This window comes from Pollachius pollachius (assembly GCF_949987615.1).
Source record: "Pollachius pollachius genome assembly, chromosome: 11".
Lineage (NCBI taxonomy): Eukaryota > Metazoa > Chordata > Actinopteri > Gadiformes > Gadidae > Pollachius > Pollachius pollachius.
In genome coordinates, this window is record NC_136944.1 from 7535791 (window position 1) to 7555361 (window position 19571).

At 44.1% G+C, this 19571-nt stretch overlaps 2 protein-coding genes across 4 annotated transcripts in view; one reads left to right on the plus strand and one right to left on the minus strand.

The window, feature by feature from the left end:
- The window catches only part of clec16a (C-type lectin domain containing 16A), a 49359-nt gene extending 32798 nt beyond the window's left edge, over positions 1 to 16561 (minus strand). The window contains exons 1-10 of the mRNA XM_079746229.1: positions 16396 to 16561; positions 15802 to 15930; positions 15324 to 15457; positions 14913 to 15061; positions 12338 to 12443; positions 8553 to 8676; positions 6504 to 6678; positions 6125 to 6175; positions 5737 to 5853; positions 907 to 1228 (exon numbers count right to left, since the gene is read on the minus strand). Coding sequence (XP_079602355.1) covers positions 907 to 1228; positions 5737 to 5853; positions 6125 to 6175; positions 6504 to 6678; positions 8553 to 8676; positions 12338 to 12443; positions 14913 to 15061; positions 15324 to 15457; positions 15802 to 15930; positions 16396 to 16469 — 1381 coding nt within the window. The 5' untranslated portion in view covers positions 16470 to 16561. The remainder of the gene's footprint in view (positions 1 to 906; positions 1229 to 5736; positions 5854 to 6124; positions 6176 to 6503; positions 6679 to 8552; positions 8677 to 12337; positions 12444 to 14912; positions 15062 to 15323; positions 15458 to 15801; positions 15931 to 16395) is intronic.
- Positions 16562 to 16857: 296 nt separating this feature from the next.
- dexi (Dexi homolog (mouse)) lies at positions 16858 to 19491 on the plus strand. Of its 3 annotated transcripts, none has more exons than XM_079745874.1 (2): positions 16858 to 17698; positions 17896 to 19491. In XM_079745874.1, the coding sequence occupies exon 1, from the start codon at positions 17359 to 17361 to the stop codon at positions 17629 to 17631; it is 273 nt and encodes a 90-aa protein (XP_079602000.1). In that variant the 5' UTR covers positions 16858 to 17358; the 3' UTR covers positions 17632 to 17698; positions 17896 to 19491. The 3 variants fall into 3 exon arrangements, with proteins under 3 accessions (XP_079602000.1, XP_079601999.1, XP_079601998.1); XM_079745873.1 differs by having other exon boundaries at positions 17915 to 19491; XM_079745872.1 differs by having other exon boundaries at positions 17918 to 19491.
- The last annotated feature ends 80 nt before the right edge of the window (positions 19492 to 19571 follow it).

Genomic DNA, 19571 nt, shown 5'->3' on the forward strand with positions numbered 1-19571 from the left:
TCTGGGTCATGGTAATACAAGTCTTGATGGGGAGACGGGGATGAGCCCGTTACAATAACTAAAGCATGAAGGGAGGATTCCAGGTAACTGCTGCTATATTATCGTCCTGCAAAAGGAATACGATGCGTTTTCTTCTTTATTAAGCAGTGGTAACTACTTCAGTTACTCTTACTTGCGAACGCAAAATAAAGTGGACTCATGGTTTATAAAACAGAGGTGAGGCAAAAGGGCTTATGAATCGATTGTGACCAGTGAACGGCCCACATTGAAACACATGCACACACACACACACACGCACACACGAGCCAGAGTTGGAGTGAAGGACGGGCAGACAGGTGAGGAGCACAGGATAGGAATGGCGCATTACTGAGGTGGTGGTGGTGGTGGTGGTGGTGGACGACATAGAGATGGACAGTTGCTATGGGTAACCATTGTCTGTAGTGATTGATGATAAAATTGGTGTCAAAATAAACCACAGAAATACATCTTTCATCATTAAAATAAAACTGACACAAATTAAACGGATGGAGCATCAGGAACTCCAAATAATACGTGGGACAAAAGGCCAATTTGATGTCAATCATCTTAACAAAAATAGTTGTTACGATAGTCAGTGTAACCATTAATAATTCACTGATAGACAGCGTCCAAAACACTTACAAGCTTCATTCAGAGGGAAACATTCCCCTCGGCATAAACTACAAAGCAAACGAGAAAGCGATGGGAGTCACGACTCCACCACCGCAATCGACCACAATAAACAAAGCAGCATGGCGCGAAAAGACCATGACCTCATTCTAGGAATCCTAATCAATTGACCCAGGCTGTGAGGTGGACTGGGACCACACACACACACACACACACACACACACACCAGAGTTAATGTGCTCCCCTGTGCACACTCACCTTCTGCCCGCTCCCCACTCGCTCTGCCCGGCTTAGAACTCCCTCCTCCTCCATCTGTACCTTTCCCCCTCTCTCGCTCTCGGTCATCCTCCCACCCCCCCTCCTCTCCGCCTCCCTCCGTCCCGGTCCTGTCCTCAGCGGCGGCGGCAGCGGCGGCAGCGGCGGCGGGCTCCGTCTCCTCCTCCTCCCCGCCCTCCCCCAGGTTCTTGTAGTTGGGGCGTTTCTGGGCGCGCTTGCGCCCCCGCTGGCGGTGGATCTCCAGGGAGCGCTCCAGCGTCTCCGAGGGCTTGGTGAAGCGCCGCACGCCTCCAGCGCTGCCGGCCTTGAGAGAGAGAGAGAGAGAGAGAGAGAGAGAGAGAGAGAGAGAGAGAGAGAGGAGTGAAAGAGAATTGTAAGAAACGTGGTTCGTTCACAAGAGTGACCCTCCTCCATTATACTTTGAAACATTGACGCGTCAATGTTTGACGGGTCAATGTTTGACGGGTGTTTTGAAGTTGACGAGTGTTTTGAAGTTTGTGCGATCAAACGTGTGTACTCCCACGAACACGCGGGGCGAATATTTGCCTTGCTTTTGGTGTGAACGCACAGTAGGGCCAACCCAGGGTCATGGATTGCAGCGTTATCCCGGTCTACCCCACGTAATTTGCGAATCACTCCCCCCCCCCCCCGTGCTGAAGCAGGCCAGGACATCCACCCGTTCTCTTTGACCAGTCCTACCTACTGCAGGGTGAGTATCTATGACGCCGTGCAAACGCAAAAGGGCACAAAGGCGAAAAGGAGTAATCTCGCCTACGGTTCTCTAGCTGTTTGGCTGCCCCTTTGGACAGCGAAGGGAAAAATACTTTCCTGTCCAAGATTTCGGATCATATTTGGTATGCTGAAGTAATTAAATCATTTCCTTTGTTTGAATTAGCTGTACATAAAAAGTTAGACATGTTTCATATAAACAAAACAACGCAAAGCGAATATATATAAAGGCCGATCAGCGAAGTCACAACTTTTCTCTGTTTTGGGACCTCAGTGGTGGAACGAGCTCCCTACCGATGTCAGGGTCGCAGAGTCGCTCACCAGCTTCCGCAAAAGACTCAAAACTCACCTGTTCAGAGTTCATCTCGACTCTGCAGAGAAACCAATGCACAGCCACCATTGAATGTTGTACGTCCTGGCACTTGTACATTGCACTTATTCAAGGTACTTAATTGTGTAGCATCTACAGTAGCTGCTATCGCTGCTTTACACGGGGAATGGGTTAGCCTAGCGATTGTAATACTTGCACTTGGTTCTATGAACATCTTTACTGTACCGACAGGGATATATTGTTTCACTTCTTATGACAAATGTACTTATTGTAACAAATGCACTTATTGTAAGTCGCTTTGGATAAAAGCGTCTGCTAAATGCCCTAAATGTAAATGTAAATGTAAATATCCGAATATGGAATTGAGATTCAAATACCTTCCTGACAAACCTTGCGTATGTGCATGTAATAAAAACGAATATTTGAATATTCAGGCTCAGACCTACTGAGCCCGAATATGAGAGAGATAGGCGTATAATGTGATTGATTCGTTTAAGAAACATTATAGGTATTGGGTTTGTTTCAGACAGATGGAACACATATATTATATCAGATGATGAATTCAGTTTGCAGTCAATATTTCCCAGGTTTTGCTTCCTCTTCTCACTAGGTTGTTGAGATTAAGTATTTCAGATCAGTCTTGTTTACACATTGGTCAATGTTTCAAAGATATTTCTCTGATTACAACACCAAGACCTTGATATTTGGAACAAAGTGGATGTCAGCAGCTAATAATTGGAAAGATTATCCAATGTCCAGTCTTTCGAAATGCCTAGTTCATTGTCGAATTGTGCATACATTGCGATAATAAAATTCCCACTTCTCCAACGCTGCCCAAAACAAAGAAATCCAGTTTCTATTTTGTGTTTGAAGAACACAAGACTGAGGAACACAGTAGACCATGGCAACAATGAACTTAAGCTTTGGGCAAACCAGCCAGATCCTTTAGAACCGTAAAGTATCAGTGAACCCCATATCATGTTTTCTTTGAATGTGTACTACGACCTTAACATAGTAATCAATGCTACTTACTAGGGTAAATAATAATACACAAATTAAAGCATTATAAAAAAGGGTACAAAATCCTATGGTTCTTCTCAAAGGGTAGGAGGAAGCCGATAAACCCATAATTGACAAGTGGGAAACAGATTTGATCTAGGCTTTGTGCTTTTACTGTAAACAGAAAGCTACTTAACAGCCTTATCTCGCTAATCTACCAGTTCAAGGTGTGTGTGTGTGTGTGTGTGTGTGTGTGTGTGTGTGTGTGTGTGTGTGTGTGTGTGTGTGTGTGTGTGTGTGTGTGTGTGTGTGTGTGTGTGTGTGTGTGTGTGTGTGTACTGCTATGCGTTTAATGGGTAACCACATACCCCCCCCCCCCCAACTGGTCTTTTCTTTTGGTGTTCATCTTGTTTCCTATTTGTAGTAACAGCTTTTTCTCGGAATATATGTATAATTATATTGAAACAAATTTCCTCATGACACTTCATCTTTCTATTCCTTTAGTCTCAAAACACAGACTTAAGATCACCTTCTAAAGTCTCATCTCAGGCAATCTCACTTCACTTTTTTATAGTGTACATTTTTTTTGAACCATCGTGATTCTGTGGTCATAAAGGTTATGCGTTTGTTGATAATGCCGTCATGGCTACGATCTTTAAAAGAGAAAGAGAACAAACCAAATTACTACGAGGCAAAAAACAAGGATGTGAAAGTGTGTGGACTGCTATGCGTTTAATGGGTAACCACATACCACCCCCCCAACTGGTCGGTTTTCTTTTGGTGTTCATCTTGTTTCCTATTTGCAGTAACAGCTCTTTTTCTCGGAATATATGTATAATTATATTGAAACAAATTTCCTCATGACACTTCATCTTTCTATTCCTTTAGTCTCAAAACACAGACTTAAGATCACCTTCTAAAGTCTCATCTCAGGCAATCTCACTTCACTTTTTTATAGTGTACATTTTTTTTGAACCATCATGATTCTGTGGTCATAAAGGTTATGCGTTTGTCGATAATGCCGTCATGGCTATGATCTTTAAAAGAAAAAGAGAACAAACCAAATTACTACGAGGCAAAAAACAAGGATGTGAAAGTAGCGACATGATTGGGTGGTGGAAAGAAGAGACCAAAAGCGAAACGATGGGGGGGTGGGGAAGAGTTTCTGATTTCTTGTAAGTCTGTATCTGGCCTCAGTGAACACGTGGGTTCATTGGGCTGCGACGTTTACGCTGATGACATACAACTTTATTGACCCCAGACCTGAAATACTGGTGCCACAGCAGCAAGGACAGGGAGTAGTAGAAACATTTAACATTGGAGGCCTTCCAAGGGGCTGGGGAGTTCAAAATGGATTGATGGTAGATGGACTGCATTTATAAAGTGTTTTCATTCAAAGTGCTTTACAATATTGTCCTGTTCAGGGACACCTCGGCACTCAGCTAGGAGGAGCCGGAGATCGAAATAGTAACCTTGCGGTAACCAGCCAACCCGCTCTATTTCCTGAGCTACTGCCGCCCCCTAGAAGGTAGAAGGTTGAGAGAGACAGAGCGAGAGACCCCAAATGAGAGCACGAGAGGGAGAAAGAGAAAGCGAGCGAGCGAGAGAGCTGTGCCACCCACTAGGGTTTGTGGTGGAAAGGACAGTGGGAAGAGAAAGAGAGAGTGTACTGTATGATTTTCTTAACCTGGAGGTGAATAATGGAGAAAAGCATGACCAATAGTTTCAGAACCCCCTACACAAACGCCTACACACTGTGTGTGTGTGTTTCCACTTCTTTCACTGTCATCCATTATCAGCCTGCACTCTGTTTATGTATGTACAGAGGTGAAATGTTCCTGACTGCGTGCGTGCGTGTTTCATTTAATCTTTGATATTCATACCAAACAGTTGTGTTTTGAAAAGGTACTCTTGTATGCTTTTCATGAAGCAAAAAATACGACGCAGAACCTGATTGGCCTGTTATTTACATCATCAACTACGACGCAGACCTTGATTGGCCTGTTATTTACGTGGTCAACAACGATGCACTCCCTGATTGGCCTCTATAACATTGTAACTTCAGGACAATGCGAGGACACGTGATCAGGACGGTCTCCAGAATAGTCTTTCTGGGCCATCAAAATCCACTTTTTTTTTATTATTACTGAACTAAAAAGCGGTCACGTGGGTCACAGGTTTCATTGTTTACATCCTTTTAAAAGCTGCTGCACAGGAAACCTTCATGAGTTAAGAGCGAGAAGAGAGCAAGATTTTGAAAGTAAACAGGCAAAAAACACCCCTCCCTTCCTATGGTTCCACAGCCTTGAGAAAGGTTGCATTTCACACACATGATTGACAGGCGAGACGGATTCCCCGAAACAATCTGGGTGGCGCCGCGGTTACATAAGAGCAACTTCTAACAGCGTATTTCCCTCACGAATAGCTGAGGGATTACGATACCATTTCAAACGAATTACACAAAAACAATCGCTCTTAAATCTATCCCTGAGGACCTTTAACTTGTTGATATTGTTGTGAATATTTTGCTCTTTTTTTTTCTTTACTACGCAGTTGTCGCTTGCCTTGTCCAAAGAATTTCCCTGCCCCGTGTGATCCTGTGTTTCATTGTACATTTGATAAATAAAACACTGTCTTTGACTTTGTGTGTTAAAAACAGACACAGCGGGCAGTGCGTGTTAGAGATCATTTGTATAGGTCTAATACTATTACACTGCAGGCACATGTGGGTGAGCTCTTCACGCGTGTCTTACTGTCGTCTTGTGCGCATTGTGTGCGTCCATGTGGGGGGTGAAGACGGACAGGTCCCCGTTGAGGACCACCTCGGCCAGGGAGTTGACCAGCGGCCGGTAGTGGATGATCAGGAACACCTGCACCGCAACACACACGCACGCACGCACACACGCAGACACACACAGTGAAGATGACAGAATAGTGATCAGTCTTGTGATGGTCTCATTCCTACCTATATACAAGCTTACACATGATGCATTTCAATATCAATGGAAACGCGCGCACACACACACACACACACACACACACACACACACCATCAGCCTCGCACCTAGACACACGTGACACAATACTTTTGATATTCTGAGTGAGTGTGCACGCGAGTGTGTGAGCGAGCGAGCTTCTTACTTGAGAGAGCAGATAGAGGGACACCTGAGGGTTAATCTTCCTTTCTTCAGACTGCAAAAAGAAAACAAGATAAAATTCACAGAGTTCCTACACACAGGCGTACCTTCTACAATAACCACAGGCCTAGGCACACACATCCGGCAGAGAGAGGGAGACAGACAGAGACAGACAGACAGACACAGCCCCCCCCCCCCCCCCCCCCCCCGACACACACACAGACACAACCCCACCCTAACCCCCCCCACAAACACAAGCACACCCTCCTCTCCACATACACTCACCCTCCACCACACACAAACCAGACACCGCCACCCCCCCCACAGCCCAATCCCAACCCTCGCCCATAAACACACACCCCCCCGCCCACCCACCCACCCACCGTGTCGGGGTTGACCAGGGAGTAGACGTAGAGCGGCAGGAAGAGGCGGTTGAGCAGGTGGTCCGTCAGCACGTCGTTGAGGAACTCACAGTTGATGATGAGGATGTCGTTCAGGTAGTGCAGGTGGTCCAGGTGCTCCGCCACCAGGTCGCTCAGCTTGCCCCGGTTCCTGTGTCTTTGGAGGACGGGTAGGGGGGGTTGGAGGGGGAAGAACGACCAGAGGGGGAAGACTGAGAACAATGGCAAGGCGAGGCGACTTTATTTACACAGCCCTTTTCACACACTCAAAAGTGCTTCACATAGAAACATCGTCATAAAATAAGATAGGTAAGTATGAAAAAATAAAGGCAAAAGAAATGAAAGTGAGATGAGTTTAAGATTTAGCAGAAAGCTATTGCAAACAAAGCAAAAGAATGCCGCTCTACCATGACCCACATGTCCAACCGCTATACCACTGAAACGTACAGGCGTTCAGAGCCCGCTCCTGGTTAAACCAGTCGGGTACCATGCCGCCAGTATGGCCTAGATGAGGATGTAGGGTTTGTCGTTCGACCATGCTAGTGCACAGGACTGCTGTTGACCCCGGAAGTTGCTTTGATTTGAGCGGTAGAAATGGCGAGCCCTGGTTGAAGTAATTTACTTGTAGTCCCTATAAGGGCCTATTGGTGGCTTATGGAGGTTGGATCCAGAAATACCAGACACTGGACAATATCATCATCATCTTAGTCATCTTCAAAACCACTTATCCAGGGTCAGTTCGCGGGGCCAGCAGCTGGAGCAAGGGCCCAAGACGCCCTTTCCCGGGCCAAATTGACTAGCTCTGAAGGAGGGATCACGAGGCGTTCCCAGGCCAGTGTTGAAATATAATATTACCACCTAGTCCTGGGTCTTCCCCGAGTTTCCTCCCCACTGGACGTGCCTGGAACTACTGGACATAGTAAATTAAATGGGAAATTTGGCCAGAGTAAACTGGCCAATACTGACTGTTCAATTCCCACCCTCATTGGGTACAATTTGGATTGTTTCAGCTGTAGTTTGCTGTCGAGGTGCACTGATCCATGATCTTACAGAACAGACACAATGCTGCGGACTGGATGTGTTCTATCTTGATATTGACTGCTCATTATGCTTCTAAAAATAAAGACAGGCGCCTGTACAGGAGTGTATTTGGAAGAAGCATTTGTCTTTGTGAAATGTTTAGCATATTTGGCCTCTTGTAAAGTACTCCCTTTACACAAAGATCCAATCTTACACCACCCATCCTGTTTTCTGATACATCCCTTGATCCTGTTTAACTTGGAATTCATGAATCATTGAAGCTCTCAGAATAGGTTAAAAATGAATTCAGCCCCACTTAAACATTACATGTCTACCAGGAGAACATGAAACAATTACCCGTCCTTTGTTCTAATCTTATAGCTGAATGTGATCCAATCCGACCCGCTAACCGGCCGTAAGCAACGCTATCCAACTCAATAAAACGTGTATATCTCCATCTTCAAAAGGTATGACTCATTTGAACCACAGAAAAATTATCTGTGAAAAGTATGACTTATCCACCTATTTTATAAGGAAATGACAAGGTATCATATTTCCCCATCTGGGAACACACCTTCGCAGAGCCATAATTATGGGCGACATCTAATTTTGTCCTTCAAAGAAATCCCAATTGAGGAAGTTATATCTAACTACCAGACTACAATGCCAAATGAGATTGCAACATTCGTCATGCAACACTAATGCAACACTAATGTCGATGCAGTGCCAAAAGTTCAAAGGACTTCAGCCTCAGAGCTGGAAATGTTGCTTGAGCACGACCCCTACTGGCCAGTGTGTGTGTGTGTTTAGTGTGTTTAGTGTGTGCGTTTAGTTTGTGTGTGCCTCTCTCTCGGTCTCTCTTTGTGTGAGTGTGTCTCTCTCTCTCTTTGTGTGTTTGTGCGTGCGTGCGTGTGTGGTAGAGTAGTGTCGAGACAAGCCCTTCACACATTTCAGAGGACGAGCAGCAGCAGCAGAAGAAGAGGAAGAGGAAGGCCCGGGAGCAGTACTCACTCTTCGTCCGTCTGCACACACTTGTCCAGCTCGATGACATGGCTGCCGATGAACCACACCAGGTTGCTGAAGTAGGGCACGGCCGTCTTGTCACGGATGTAGTGCAGCATGTGCTGGTTGTCCACTGTGGAGGAACCCAGCCCGTCAGAGAGAGAACGATGGTTAAGGCGGGGACACACACACACACACACACACACACACACACACACACACACACACACACACACACACACACACACACACACACACACCTCAAATATTTGTCCTTCTTTTAATACACCTATTTGGCCGAGCTGTGTTTAAACATTCCTGTCCAGCTAAAGTGCCGTTTAATATATGAAAGAGTATGTCAATATTGAACATGTGGGGTGTAAACGGCTCCAAGTTCAATAAGATCACCAAAACAGCAGTGGGCTGGGCTGAGACAGCGAGAAAAAGCTAAGGGAGGCTTGACCAATGAAATCGGTGGTGGGTGTGGTGGGGTGGGAGGTGTTCCTTGACCCACTCACATGGGGTGCAGTGAATATATTGGGTTTGGATGATATAAGTGGGCATAGCACCAGAGCACCAATGAGGAGCAGGAGGGATGATGCAAGAGGCTGAACAAGCCTTGATGTTGGACGGCCTTGGGATAATCTACCATGTTACCAAAAATAGCTGGTTAATAGGGTTAGGGTTAGGTATATATATATATATATATTGGCATATGCAACAACCGTTTTTTGCAAGCCCTCAATTTATTCAGATGAAATTGTCTTTTGATTAAGTCACATACTGTTTCACATGCAGTTGGCTATAAAGAAAGGGCCAACATTCAAAAAAATCACTTGAGAACCATGAAACTCAGTGAAAGCACAATTTAATCAACACAAACTGAGTAGAGCTGATTGCAATTTTAAACCAAAGACTTTGGCCACAGGTTAGGAATGAGGCTATAATCTACAAGCTGGTGTGGTGAATGGAGAGGCTACAGAAGGGGTTGGATTAGAAAACGATTCAGAAGATGAAACTACTGTTGCCAAATTAACCCTCTGGCCAAAACCAAAAAACCTAGATAAATAAAATCAAAAAATCCATTATTCATTCAAATGCCATAATGAATTTGACAATGAAACAAGATATCTTGATTAATACAAGTTAAAAAACCTAAATGAAAATGATGATGTAAGCAGGTTTAGGCCATAAATAATGGTTTATAGCAGTATTAATACATTGTTTATAACCAATATAAATAATATAAATAAATATAGGGCTGGGTATTGGAGAAATGTAGGGAATCTTAAAGGTATTGAAACTAGAGACCAAATCAAACCTAATTATATAAAGAGCCAAGGTAAACTTTAATAGAATAAACAATCCTTTTAAAGTTTAGGAGGAAAGTTTGCCATCCAAATTGTGCTTAATTTGAATAAGTGGTATATTCAATTCTAGAAAAGGTATGCAATCAAAACAATACCCAGCCCCTTCAGAGAAGACTAGTAAATTAAACCAACTTACATGAGACTGGAGTTAGGCAGATCGGGCACACAGAGAGGAGAGAGAGGAGAGAGGGAGAGAGAGAGAGAGAGAGAGGTAGAGTGAGAGAGGTAGAAAGAGAGAGAGAGAGGGGCAAACAGGCACAGGGTTAATGTGAGTAGAGGGCGGCAGTAGCTATGGGTTGGTGTGTGTGTTACTGCAATCGAAACATCCTACATATCAGTAATGTGTATCCCTGATAGGCTATACCATGCATCATTGTATAATTCAAGCTGTATTTATAATAAATTGGATTATGTGGCACTCTCAAAGACACCTAAAGTGTGTGTGTGTGCGTGTGCATGTGCGTGTCCTTATCTACTACACCACTTGGACATCCATGGACAACTCAACTGACATGCAGTAGGGGCCGTTAAGGCTTATCTGTTTCAGAACACCACTCTTCCCAATCTGTGAACGGTTGCTCACAGATTGGGCACTGCCGTGAACATCTCAACAAAGGGACAAATGGCAGCACCAAATAACCTTCAATGTAACCTTTAGCTTTAATGTTTCATGAGAGGGGAGGCAATATACCAGTGCACAGCCGTGCTAAATTCATAGAAATGACTCCAAAACCAATGCTTACCGGGTCGTGTAAGCACACGTAACTCTTTTTTCACTGTAGTCATTTAATAAAACATGCACTTTATACGGTCAGTATTGAATGTTAAAGCAATAATCGCAATTGTTTTCATGTTAATTAATATCTGTTTTGACACTATATATGCCAAATGAGGTAACAGATTGGTGAGTAAGCCTATGGCCCACTGATGGCAGGCCTTGCATTCAGAGTATTATGAATGTCCAATAATACATTTCAATTAATTTGGCTTGAATAAAATTATTGGTTGGCTGTTCCACGGTTACCCATGTATACTCTGCCAGTGCACTCATTTAGGTTGACCAGAGTCTTGCACTAGGCTAGGCAGATATATTGAGCACGTTCCCAAGTATAGAAGCCAGCGAGATTTTGGATGAATATCAGAGTATAGCGGCAACACCACCATGTGGACAAAATATATACTGCAGATGAGAAAAAAATGGATGATTTAGCCAATATATTTGGCAACCAAATTAAAACCAATGGGTCGGGAACCAGTCTTTGACGACGCACGTGGGGTGGTTTTGGTTTGAATCAGGGGTTTGACGATTCCCTCTTCATGTACGGCCCAGTAAGCGAGACACATAAGCATGTGTAGGGTTTGGTAAGAGTTGAGTGCTGTGGGACGCCAACGCATGCGAGAGCAGGAGAGAGAGAGCGAGACAGCGGTGGTGCAGAGAGAAAACATGCAGAGTCAGTCTCTGCTGACATAACATGACCCAGCGGTCCCAACACACCCGATGATGAAAGCACTCCTGGTTACGACAACAGAAGGAAATAAGGCGGTTTATTTAAGCGATAGTCAAAAAATGATTATGATTATAGCGATCTGAACCATGATGCAATGTGATGTTCCTGTATGTACGTATGAACATGTTGGCTAAACATTCCTATTAAATATTTTTAAAAAAAAGGCTGTGTGGGTGTGTGTGTGTATTTTTGAGAAACTGATACTAAGGCAAGTGAATGGGAAGCGTATGCGGGGTTAAACCAGTTGCTATGCCGACCATGCATCAAAAGCAGCAGCAAGAAGAGAGGAATACCAAACACAGCAGGGGAACGATCAGACGGCCTCCCCGGCATCCTGTGTGTGTGTGTGTGTGTGTGTGTGTGTGTGTGTGTGTGTGTGTCTGTGTGTCTGTGTGTCTGTGTGTGTGTGTGTGTGTGTGTCTGTGTGTGTCTGTGTGTCTGTCTGTCTGTCTGTCTGTCTGTGCGTGCGTTCACCTTTGTAGACGTTGAGTGTGATGAGTGTGAGAGTAGGACTGCTATGCGCACCATGCTCTGCGTATGTGTGTGTGTGTGTGTATGTGTGTGTGTGTGTGTGTGTGTGTGTGTGTGTGTGTGTGTGTGTGTTCACCTTTGTAGACGTTGAGTGTGATGGTGCGGACTGCTATGCGCACCATGCTCTGCGTATGTGTGTGTGTGTGTGTGTGTGTGTGTGTGTGTGTGTGTGCGTGTTCACCTTTGTAGACGTTGAGTGTGATGGTGCGGACTGCTATGCGCACCATGCTCTGCGTATGTGTGTGTGTGTGTGTGTGTGTGTGTGTGTGCGTGTTCACCTTTGTAGACGTTGAGTCTGATGGTGAGGACTGCTATGCGCACCATGCTCTGTGTATGTGTGTGTGTGTGTGTGTGTGTGTGTGTGTGTGTGTGTGTGCGTGTTCACCTTTGTAGACGTTGAGTGTGATGGTGCGGACTGCTATGCGCACCATGCTCTCGGGGTGGTTGAAGAACTTGATGGCCTCGGTGTACAGGGCAAAGTCATTAGTGTGCTGTGTGTGGGAGACACAGAGGGGGGGGGGGGGGGGGGGATGGGGGGGAAGGCGCCGATGAGCAAGGCACTGGGCTGCGACAAACACACCGAGGGCACAAGGGAGTGTGGGCTAAGCCTGATCGTCACCCTCCTCCTGGTTTCTATTGTTTCATTTCTCAGTTCAGTCTGAGCTGTTTTCAGGGACTGGACAGGGTTTCTTACGCCTCAACCAATCACTAATAGGTGATTAATTCCACGAAGGTCGTTGCTCTCTGTGGTCAATTTTTCCAGCCTAAAGTTCAAGATGTGTTTTTCGGAACGGCTTCAATTAGCAGGGCAGATAGAAGGCAGAATCTTTTTTTTTTTCATTTGTTACACGGGTTCATCCAGCATATATATTTTTTAAGTGCTGCCTACAAGTCGCTGATTGGCTTATGGAAATTGAGGCCAAGCCGAGGACCAATCAAGCAAGAGACGCCAGGCCCTCTGGGCGGGGATTCAGGGACTGGAACCAGTCAGGAGTAGGTTGGCTTCAAAGGACCAAAAGCCTTATGCAAAGACAACAAACACTAGCTCAAAAAGCATTGTCTATCCTATTTCCCCTCCTGTTCTATGAAACCATAATTCTGAAATGTTTCATGGAGTAACAATTCAACACAATGTCCTCTGGATCATGACAAGTGGTGCATGGGTTGTCTTAAATATTAAACATTTAAATATTTTCAAACGTGATATGGCTTTTTTTACGTTATTATTCTATCGTAATGTAAAATGAACACCCCAATCTGCCTTGCCAGCATTAGCATACTTGTAATACTAATAACTGAGTATGATCGAAGTTATATTCATATTACTTATAATATTAGTGATACTACGCATCACAAATGACTTGCAATGGTCCTGTCCTAAACCCGAAATATAGTTCTTTATCTGGCAAACTTTGGTGAAAGTGTAACGTATAGGAATTATGTGGAATGAACAGGAATGAACAGGAATGAACAGGAATGAACAGGAATGAACAGCTCTTTGCAGTTTAATTTTCTTCACCCACTGAGACCTCGGACCTATGACAAGCATGTGTCTCAAAAAGTCATCCAGAGGTCTAGGTGATTGAAGAAAACTGCTGTCATACTGAACAGCCTAAACCAGTCCAAGGGTGTCTATTCTGCATTATAAATCCAACCAAATAACTGATAGCATACTCATATTATAATAAACGCAAAACAGATTTCTTGGCGTTTAGTATGGAGCTGGCGTCTACCCTATCCTGCCACACCATCGCGGCCTTCTGTAAAGAATGCAGTAACATGAACCGTGCTCCCTAAATCATTCAAGCAAACACACCCACACTGAAAGGCAACAGTAAAAGCGTCTCGGGGTATTTCACACTAGCACAGACAATGTAGGACAGAAACATGGGAGGCCGATGGGTAAACATGGGGTTAGCTGTTAAACAGGGCTGCTGACTGTGGAGGGCGCTTCACACACACTGGTCAGCAGGAGACTGGGAGGGAGTGGCGTTCTACCACCAACAGTGCACCAATAACTTTGCCCTAAACACATGGCCAACGGAATACTTACGGAACTCTGTGGGAACGAGAGGTTAACCACAAAACGGAGGCATTTAAAAAAAATAATATAAATAATATAATAACAATAAATGCAAAAGAAGAACATGAAAATTGCACTACTGGGACGGCAAACTAATACACAATACACTTGCACAGAGATAATAAGGAATTAGCCAATGGGCTAGTGTCAAAATAGCAAATGTACGCAACAAAGGCTCTCAAACCTCAAATAATGCCATTAGTATGCAATAGCAGCAGTTGCCTTGAGGCTGCTCCTTCACCTGCTTCAAGCAACCACACAGCACTAATTATCTGGATAATATTATGGGATCCAACCCTGATATCCTAAGAGAAATCCTAAGGGCTCTATTATGGAGTCAACAGTACACCCTTTACTGCATTTTTCTTGTATTAAAACCAGTCTTCATAATGTTCTTTCTTGTATGATGCTGTTATAACCACATATCCCCTTGACGATCAATGATTTAACTTTCTACCTATCTATCCATCCACCTTAATCTGGTTTTAAAAGGGGGATATTAGGTGGTGAGTGCGCGTGTGAGTGTGATTAGCCATTACAAACCGTTTAAAAATCTGCCTTTTCTTATGTTTTAGGGACATCCCAAGTGGGAGTGTCCACCTAGACGTATGATGGGTAGGTAAGGAACATTTCATATAGTCCACTGGGTAGGCTGGTAGACTGATCTATGAAGCATACATCTAGGTGGACACTCCCACTTGTGATGTGACTAAAACACAGGAAAAGGCTTGCAATGGCTAATCAGACTCACACCTAGTGGCATAATATCAACCCTTTAAATGACGGCAGGCCGAGAACAAGGATCTGAGAGTGCTTTGATCTCAACAGGCGTATATATGCGAGGGTGTACTTTTGGGTGAGTTGTCCCCCGCCTCACCTCGTTGTAGAAGAAGTGTACAGTGTGGTTGTTCAGCTTGAGGGACAGCGTTTTTAGGAAGGAAATGTAATAGGCCATGATCTCCTCATCAGAGAAGTCAAACTTGTGGACGATGATGGAGTTCACATGGTTGTTGGACAGCAGGTAATCTGGGTGAACGGAAGGGGGTAGAGAAGGGAAAGATTGTAGTTAATTTAAACGACGGCCTGCAAACTTAGTATAAGCCCAAGATGACAACATCCTGCACTAAAACAGCAGAAAATTAACTTGTGTTTAACGTGTTTACACATCCTACATATGAAAATACACATGACCAAAACACTACACCGGTTGTGCTCTTGCTCAGTCCAAAAGTCAAGGGACATCATGGGGGGGATACACACACACACACACACACACACACACACTTACAGAGAGAGGTTTCATGGCTGATGTTCTCAAACAGTATGTTTAAGGTCTGCAGGAGCTGGACACAGACATAGCGGCCGGACTTCTGGCGTAGGATGTTTAAGAAGAAGGCAAACATGTTCTTCTCCAGGAAGAAGCTGCAACGAAACACATAAACATACCCTGAAGCATAATAAACAGACAGAGATCAGTTGATAAAGATAGCAATTTACTAATTGAGAAGGAGCTTCGTTTGTGTTCATAAATGGCATCATATATTTAGATAATATCAGTTTTGTTATTTTAGTGTATTGATGTGTTCTGGATGCTTCTTAGATGTATTCCAATAGTAAGCTGTCCCATTGTGATCAGATCACAAACAGGTCATAACTTCCTTCCAACTATTCAACATGATCAAATGCAAATGACAACATTGTGTACCCTAGATTTGCAACAAAAGACTTCCACATTAGACTGATTGGTGCCGTAGACTAGACCTTACTCAAACACAGAGCTGTCATTCTGGTCTCCCCAGATGAGAATCTCCGTGATTGAACGAATGGACTCCACCAGCAGGTTTCTGTTGTGTTCAGTCACCGTGGTATTCTTCGTCAGCACATGGTACATGTACCTGAAGCGACAGCAGAAGGAACGATGTCATGTCATGCAGCAGAATGATGGGAGCACCCGACAGCAGAGTGAGTCGTTTGTTGACATGATTTGACAGCGACCTCAACCTTTAACAACACGGCATGTTATGCAGCTCACGTTGCATGTGCAGGTTCAGATTTCATTATTTTGCCCCTTCATTGCACAAGTCAAGATTAAAGAATTATAGACATGTGCAGCAGTGTTTTAGCGTGAAGCTAACGATCACTCGTTTGCCTGTGGATCATATCCCTTCACGTGATCTCCGAACCTCATTGTAATGACAACGTATATTGAGCTCACGTCGTTCGTTGATATAAGACACAGCAGTTTGTGTTACCCTACTTGCAAGGCAGATGCTCTAGACGAGCGTTGAAAGCCAGTGATCAGCGATGCTACTGCTAACTCAGCTAACCCATATCTAAGCCTTAGTAAGCTAACTACTTACTTTAAATGTTCCAGGGAATGAATATTTTTCGCCTTCCCTTGACCTCCAACCCAGCTTCGCGAGCGGCCGAACATGGTTTAGTTTAACAGCAGCCGAGGCTTTAACAGGCGCCTTATTTTGATATTGTTGGTATGAAGATCAGTCCATTACACCCACTTCCCTGTCACTTGCACAGATAGCTACAGCAGCAACCAGAAGGTGATCGCAATTTCGCGTAAAAGATTTTGTATAGGAGTACACTGGGTATTGAAGTTCATTTCAGACGAAAATGGCATGATTTTGGATTGGAACGGCAACGTGATAAAACTACAATCCTCAACACCCGCACGTAACTGACGACAAAAATGAGCGACGTTTTCTCGTGGGCTGGAGATATTTGAGTGACGTCTCGATCGACCAATCTCAGAGTAGGCTGATGAGTGAGGGGATGTAAGGAGGGTTTACCGTTTGCTCAGTCGTGGGGGGGCAATGTTTTGATGCACTTCGCAAAAATACAGGCCGTCCTGAACGGTGTTCGGTTGTTCACACATCGTCTAAAATAATTGCACAGGTGCGAGTTTATGTGAGGTCTGACTCAGAATACTTTGACGAATTATCCGTACTTCTTCCTAACGTTTCTCGGTATTGTGTTTAGCCCCAGCAACCTGGAAAGCTGCGAATTCTGAAAACCCCAAGACACGAAAGTCACACCAAGACCGCAGCGAACTGGTACCATATACGTTGAATATTAATAGCGATGGTAGTCGGGTATTTCATGCTACAACACTTCTTAACGTGTTCGTGTGGACGTGGTACGTAACGTTAGAGATACAACCAGTGCATTTTGGATCAGGCCCATTAGGCAAAACTTCTTAGGAGACAGGAGACGGGAGGCTGGGTTTATTCTAGACTGAAATGGATACCTAAACCCTGTCGATCTGCACGAAAACGCATGCATCAAGGTCGTGGATTTCTATATTTTCTATGACCCAACAAATCTACGCTCGTCTGGATGCGGTGGAATCGCTGTTCGAGGAACTTCCATATATGTTTTATCTGGGCCTGTTTTTTGTGAACGTCCTGATCCTCTACTATGCCTTCCTGATGGAGTACATCGTGTTGAACGTCGGCATAGTTTTTCTGCCCGAGGACATGGACCAGGCGCTGGTGGATCTAGGGGTGCTATCCGATCCCGCCTCTGTGCCCTACGACACGGACACAGATCTGGACGTGTTCGATCATGGCTACCTGGAGTGAATTGGGGAGGGCTGATTATGGGACGGAACACGCCACAATCAGAGACGGGAACAATCTGATTGAAAAGGTAAACTTCACTAGTGTTTTTCATGACATATTTACATGCATAAGTGCAGTCTATTATGTTGGGAGATGGCTTGGAATTAGGAAACATAAATCACAAAATAGGTTTTTCATCTCTGGTCTGCACCTAGTTCTGTAGATGGTTTGCATAATAGATGTCATTTAATGAGGAAATTGTTGTTAATGATATCATCCTATCAGTTGTCTGCTTTGGTCCAAGCAGGTTGTCTCCCCTGAAAGCATGGGTTGGGTGAAGAATCACCCACCAGAAGCACCAGCTGTATCAACCATGACGGACACTGAGTTAAGACTGAGGACTTTGCTGTGTGCTGGCGGGCAGCAGTGACCGACCGAAACCACTGCATATGACCCAACTGCTACCACCAGGGAGATTATATAGGCTCAACGTGGAGAACCCCTCGTTTTGTGGTCGTGAAGATAAAAACTAAAGCAAATGCTGGAGATTAGTAAAGTTCTATATTCAATATGTTACAGTGTGGCCCAACACAACAGCCAGCCCGTCTGACCGGTGAACTGTGTGCTGCAGTGGCCAGTTTGGACCTCATTTGATAGCAAGGTACACGCATCAAATGTTGCGGGATATGTGAAAGGGAATGGTTTGAAATGTGCCAATGGATAACATATGTTTTGATTCATGTTGTATTGTATTGTGTTATTTATAGCTTCTGAAGGGGTTTCTGGAAAATAGAAGTCACAGCAACTGATTTTAACATCTGTTTCATAATATTTGTTAAGTGCCAGACAGATTTCAGTGGGTATTTAAGTGGAAAATCTGTTTCTTGAATGTTCAATTTATGGTTGGTTTCATTTAAACAGTGATTTCTAGACATGTTGTACACTAAGTCGATTCAGTGTGGGTTTTGCCTTCCCACATTGTCCTGTGGTTTTGTGTGGATAAGCCGTCGTTGAATCACATTCTTTTGCATGTTTTTTGTTAATATATTACAAGTTTGTTTGTTTCATCCTGAAATATCATATGCACTTTCTTCCCGTCCCTTTTATCAAGTCAAGCCAAATCTCTTTATTATTGGGCAATTTGACAGCAATAAAATCTGCATCCAGGCAGTTGGGAAATAGACAATGTAACAATTCAGGTTAAACATGGCTTGGAACCTAAGGCCTTTGGCAAAAGACGAGTTTATGTAAAAGTCTCAGTCAGTGAACGATCACCAGAAGTTATTTTTTAATTTTCAAAATAATCCTCTGTTCTTGCCATTTTGCACATGCATGTAACATTTCATCCAGATTTTCATTGTCGCTGGGAATCAAAAGCAGAACCAAGCAAGACCCTGTTGTGCAAGCACTAGCCGGTGGTAAGGATTTATTTTAGAGCAATACTCAAACAAGAACTCAACTGTAAACAAGTTTTGCTGCTAAACACGGAACCTATAAAGATTAGGCTGCTACACGGGCACCAATCAGGTAGGGCAGTGGTATGGCACATGCAATTCAAGAGGCCGGAAGTCAAAATGACTAGCCCACTTTTAGGAAGGACCATATCTTAGTGGATCGAAATATTCTGATGGTATGACGTGTTTTCACAGAAACCTGCCTTATCAAATTTAAGTCACAACCACATGACTTTATACTTGCTGCCACATCCTGCCTTACCCTTTTGGTGACACTTGCCGGTTTGCTATTGTGAATCACATCAATGTCATGTCATCCACAGCCCCCTGTACACACTAATGATAATTCTCCAGCATAACCACTCACTCACCCCCCGTGTCAACAATGACGTATCTGAATATCAATAAAGTTTTATTTTCAAACGTGTACTTCATTTTCAACTGGATGCAAAGGCTGCAAACTTCTGTCTGTCCTCATTGTTGGTATCAATGCATTCCCAGTGGCCA